This window comes from Polyodon spathula, chromosome 7 (genome assembly GCF_017654505.1).
Source record: "Polyodon spathula isolate WHYD16114869_AA chromosome 7, ASM1765450v1, whole genome shotgun sequence".
Lineage (NCBI taxonomy): Eukaryota > Metazoa > Chordata > Actinopteri > Acipenseriformes > Polyodontidae > Polyodon > Polyodon spathula.
Genome location: NC_054540.1, coordinates 52,958,796 through 52,964,326, shown reverse-complemented (window position 1 = coordinate 52,964,326; position 5,531 = coordinate 52,958,796). Strand labels below are relative to the sequence as shown.

General features: G+C 36.5%; 1 protein-coding gene across 2 annotated transcripts; it reads right to left on the bottom strand.

The window, feature by feature from the left end:
- Window positions 1-2,234: 2,234 nt before the first annotated feature.
- LOC121318786 (tumor necrosis factor ligand superfamily member 10-like) lies at window positions 2,235-5,212 on the bottom strand. 2 transcript variants are annotated; one of them, XM_041255841.1, is made up of 5 exons: window positions 4,925-5,212; window positions 3,826-3,972; window positions 3,329-3,371; window positions 2,911-3,003; window positions 2,235-2,816 (listed from the first exon to the last, which is right to left on the bottom strand). In XM_041255841.1, the coding sequence occupies exons 1-5, from the start codon at window positions 5,102-5,104 to the stop codon at window positions 2,410-2,412; spliced, it is 870 nt and encodes a 289-aa protein (XP_041111775.1). In that variant the 5' UTR covers window positions 5,105-5,212; the 3' UTR covers window positions 2,235-2,409. The 2 variants fall into 2 exon arrangements, with proteins under 2 accessions (XP_041111775.1, XP_041111773.1); XM_041255839.1 differs by having other exon boundaries at window positions 3,329-3,374; window positions 4,925-5,211.
- Window positions 5,213-5,531: the final 319 nt, after the last annotated feature.

The window sequence follows — 5,531 nt, the reverse complement described above, 5'->3', positions numbered from 1 at the left end:
CTATGCTATACTGAGGCACATGAAGCCAGTATTATACAGCATGGCATGAATTCTTCAAAATACAGTGGATTTCTACTCATTGTACTTACTGATTTCTTGTCTGCTGCAATATATCAGGGGAAAAAAAAAAGTACAATATTTGTCATTTATAATGTGAACAATTAAACAGGCACCCATTTGTTGTCATGCACTGAGCTGCTTTATAAAAATAATGCTGGAACCCTTTCCCTGTAACAGACTATGAATATAGCTGTTCAGTTGAAAAAAGAAAATAAAAAAGAACTATATGCTAAAATACCAAATGTTGTTTATTATTATTGTTAATTATGCATTCAGTCATAAAATATTGCCTTATAAGGAGTTTGTAGTGGGGTAAATTTGCAATTCTGTAATCAAAGTCTTTATTAAATAATACAGAAGCGTTTAATAATAAAGATATTTTTCTTCATACATTGTAAACTGTTTTTAAAATTAACCTATTATCATTGCATCAGATTTTTATTCAGTTTATTAATGAATGCCGCAGTTTTTCCTCTTTGTATCAAAGATAACAGTAAACTAATATTTTTTGTAAAAGAAAAGTATGTCCCAGTTTATCCTAGTGGTGTGAGATTAAAACTAGGAGGCAGTTTAGTCGATGGATTAAGCTTTTTAGAGGCTGCTGAAGGGAAATAAATGCATTACAAGCATATCATATTTAATTTATTTTGTCCTGTTAGGGCTTTCTTTGCTGATAATTCCCCTGAAAACTACCATATTGTATTTTTTGTCGAAATCAGCTTATAAAACTATAACATCTGGAGAACTACAGTATACCAGCAGATCAATCTAGATAGATCTAGATATAGAGAACATATAGAGAGATATATACAGTCAACCTTGGTTAACTAGACCGGTGGATAACTCGACACCTTTGCTTATTTCCACAAAGCCTTGTACCTGGACTTTCTCCATATAAAATATATGCATCCTGCCTCTCTTCATTTTTTAAAATTCGACACCACGCTTTACTCGTAACTCGACACTTATTACTGTTAAAATGACGAGTAGATAAATCGACACTATCATTTCACGTGACTGATTGGAAATGGATTGTTCATTCATTCATTAATTAATTCACAAGTGCTACTTTCAAAGCATGTGTTTTTTGACCATGTTTGATTTCTGTGTGAAACCCAAAGTTGTTTTTTTATATATATTTTTGTTCACACAGTTAATGCTGTATGTTTTTTGCTATTTATGCCATCAAATTAGACAGTACAAGCCAAGACCTAAAAGTATAGTCAACAGTTTGTGGTTGGATTGTTTTCGTAAAAATAACGCTGTAATTTTATGAATTGCATTGCAGTTCTTTCAAACATTTTCATAAGGACACTTAACTAAAAATAAACTTGTAAATACTATAAACATGTGAGTTCTGTTACTTATATGCATGTTAATGCCATGACTCATGTGAACCCATGGTACATTTACCATAGTGTTAGCCGAGATTGTAGGGTTTCCTTATTGAAACATGAATACTTCATAAAGATTACAGAGATAATGCTTGTTTCGATATCTGTTTTATAGAATGCAATCTTGAGAAGATTAAATATTTAAATAACGACGTGTAGTTTCAGAGATATCCATTTACGCAAAAATTACATTAGAGTATGTGGCAAGAGGGCACTTTTCTACCACACGATTGAAGATGGTGTTAAATCTATCAGAGAAAGATCCTGACTGCGGTTTATCTTAATGTAGGTACTGGCTTTGTCATCAGAATCACACCAAGAAGCTTGATTTATGGCCCTAGTTTACTGTTTCTACTTAAGTCATTATTTTTTACTTTACTGAATGGTTTGAAAAAGATTCAACATCTCTTAGTGAATGATGCCAAGGTATAAACAGAAGTCGACACTGTGTCTTAATTATTTGGGAAATAAAATTGATAGAACACAAGATGCCAGTCAGTAAAGTATACAGGAGGTGCCCATCTGATGACCCCTGCGAAGTGCCCCGCCCAGCCATTTCCAGGCACTTGCCATGCTGAGATGCTAGGCAGGCCACACTTTGATCCCGGGAGCCAGTGTTATACTTCAGTTATCAACACCGGGCCATAGGCCATGATCTTGCTGTATCTTGGCGAAAGCCGAGTTCAAAATTAACATGAACTAAATAACAGCTACACTCATGTAATAAAACCTACTACTGGTGTTTTGCATCACAATCAATGAAACAACATGTACAGACAGTTTCTCCCAGTACAGTTTTTAATATATAAACCTGAAAACAGACTTATCACAGAATCTTCTATCAAGCCAACTCTCACTAATCCATAAGAGTCCTAAACAAAATTACATTACTATTATTACACTTATCAGTCCTTGTTATGCACCACCAAAAAAAAACTGTTATTTCACACATTTGTTAAAAAACCATAAAGGCCCCAAAATAGGTGGACTCCTTATTGAGCTGTATAGTGCTGATGTCAGTCACCTTCAAGAAAAGTCGGTCTCCCTGTGTGAGCTGAAACAGGGCTCCCTGGAAGCTGGAGAACAGGTCGAACTCAGCCCCCTCGTCCCAGCACTTGGTGCCCACAGCCTTGGAGAGCAGGATAGGGTCCTGGTAAGAGGTTTTCCGGTAGATATACTGCAGGAAGGGTTGGCTCTGCTGGTCCTTGCCTCGGGGACCAACTCGGAAGTACACTTGTGAGTAGATGAAGTAAACGCCATCCCGCGGAACGACTATTTCACTGTCCTGGTATCCCATCATCCCTTGCTGCAACGCCATCCCATCTATGTTGTCCCACTGCAACTTGTGACCTCCTGTATCCTCTGTCATCAGAAAAAGAAGAACATTATAAATAGTGGCCAATAAAATCCAAACTAATTGAAGGTTAAAAGTCATCCCTCTAGCTGGGTTTGTTACCGCTGTTTAGCTTCACATGGAATTGTCTTCCAAGGTGATCAGGTCCGAGATGAATGGCTGGTTTTCTGAAATGGGTCAAAGACACATTTTGTGCTGTGGAGCAGAGAGAATTGAATGAAGCAAGGAAATCATTCCCTGACAAACGTTTTCCTCTGTCCATAGATAATGTTGTGACAGAGTTACAAGCCCTTGTGTTTACCCAGCACTGTCTCTACAGTGCCCCAGCAGCCTGCCACCCTCCTACATATACATACGCTGCTTTGAAAAAGTCAGGCTTAGAGGAAGACAAAAAGAGATACAGTAGATTCACATCACCTTCATTTATAGCTTCCTGATAAACCTGATGGGGTTAACCTCTCAAAGCAGCCTAAGCTGCCCAAAAGTACCTTCAGCATAGGCATTTTAATGGGTTCCTTACCTGTGAGTTCACGATGTAATGTGTTCCTGATATCTGACTTCAACTGCTAAATTAAAACAAAAGGTTTAAAAAAACAACGTTTAGATTTATAGAAGAGCCAACAGGTAAAATTCTCGGTTTTAGTTCTAGAAATTACTATCATTAACACCTCCTATTCTTTCAATACAAAACGGTCCCAATAATGTTGATATTATTGTCATTTACTTAAATATCTTATTTTTTTTGTCAGCTGGTGGAACACAATACCTGTTACTGATCATACAGTAAGTAAGAAGAGGTATATTGCATTGTTCAATTCAGAATTATTGGTATTTATGTATGTGTGTGTGTAAGGATATCCAGTACAGATATAAGCCTGTCAGCTTGGAGTTCAGAATGGATTATTAAAATGGTCTAACCCTCATCCTAATCTAAATCCCAAGCTTGGAATCCCAACATACCATATACTATAAATGTCACATCTTAAATCCAAGGCCAGCCTCCACATGTAGACTTACCTTATTTATAATGTGCTCTGCTTCCCTAAGCCACTGGTCACAGGCAGAATCTCCGGAGTGGGGCAATTTCCTTTCCAGAAAGTCTTGATCCACAAGATACTGCAGACACCGCAGTGGGTAGTCTCCCGATCTCACCAGCTCTCGAGTCTGTGCAAGATGGAAACTAACTATTAACTTGGATTCTTAGGTAAATGGAAACAGAACAAGGTCCTGCAGATCACTGTTTACAGACCGCTATTCACATTTAAAATACTCTAACCCTGAAATCTGGGGTTATTCCAAATAATAAATATAATCCAGTATCGAACACTGGCTCTATATACTGTATAAACCAAACAAGACTGAGGTTCCAGAGGACTGTTCTGAATGCTGTACAATTCCAACACAGGAACCCACTTTTTCATATATATATATATATATATATATATATATAAAATAACCACTGATCATTAAACTCCAGTATGTATTGCAAAAGGAACTACAGTAATTCCAAAATTACATACTGAATCATAACCACTTATAAAAAAAAAATAAAAAAATAAAAGTAGTTGGCCAATGAACACAAAGGAACTGTATCTTTTATTTAAATCAAGTTCCCTAAACCTTGTTTTTCCAATTAAATTAACACTCCTAACTGTGGTACTGTATAAAACGTGAAAATGTAACATTGTGGTGGACCCCTTACGCGTTTCTTTCTTCTTCACCTTTCACTGATCATGACAAGCTATATGCATGACAAGTTTAAGAATTCCCCAGCCTCGCCATATTGCAATAAGATTGATCTTTTCGTTTCAAGCACAAAACTTAGTACTGTACTTGCAATTAATAAATGCATTTAGAACTCATCAACAAAACAACAGCTACCAGAAAAGAAATACATAGAAAAACACACACACTTACTTTAACGTATAGTTTAAAGCACTGAATTTGTGAATCACGGTACAGAAAACAAATTGGCCATATGCAAGTTTGAAGAAACAAATCACAATATACAACAGATCTATAATATTTACAGGGGGGGTCCTGTCTTGAAAAATAAACTGTTTACAGACTACAGGCATTTATAGACCAGGACTATTTTATTTATTTATTTTTTTACCTGTTTGATTTCCATAGCGAAGTGAAAAAACAAATAAGCCGTCCCAAAGATTTCTGCACCAAGCAACAAACTCAAAACAAGCACGAACGTGTTCCATTTCCCTCCAGCTTCCTTGTTAAAAAAGAATATTTTTTCTTTCAGCTGACGATAGTTGTGTTCTGGTGGAGTTTTAGAAACCATGTCACCTTTGAGTAGACACAAGCATTATCAAAACACAACAAAGAACAATCTGTATAAATATAGGTACTTCCCAAGCACTCCCCTTTGGAAAGTCCCTAGTGATTGCAGTTCCTGCATGACGTAAGAAGTTGGGCCAAAGCACTGCCTACGAAAATGGAAGGCCATCCATGTCAAAAACGCATACGCGTACTGATCTCGACCAGAATACACAAAATAGTGCGTGTTGAAATACGCTTAAAAAAAATCAGGAATGAGGAAAATTGCAAATCAAGGCGGCGAGAGGTTTTCTTCTGCGGTGCAAATATTGGTTTGCTGAGTTCTTCTTGAGAGACAATGTTAACCGTTACACGGTTCAGTTTATATCAATGTACACAATCGTTTTTTTTTTTTTTCCCACTTATATTTATTTCAGTTTTAATCAAGCAAA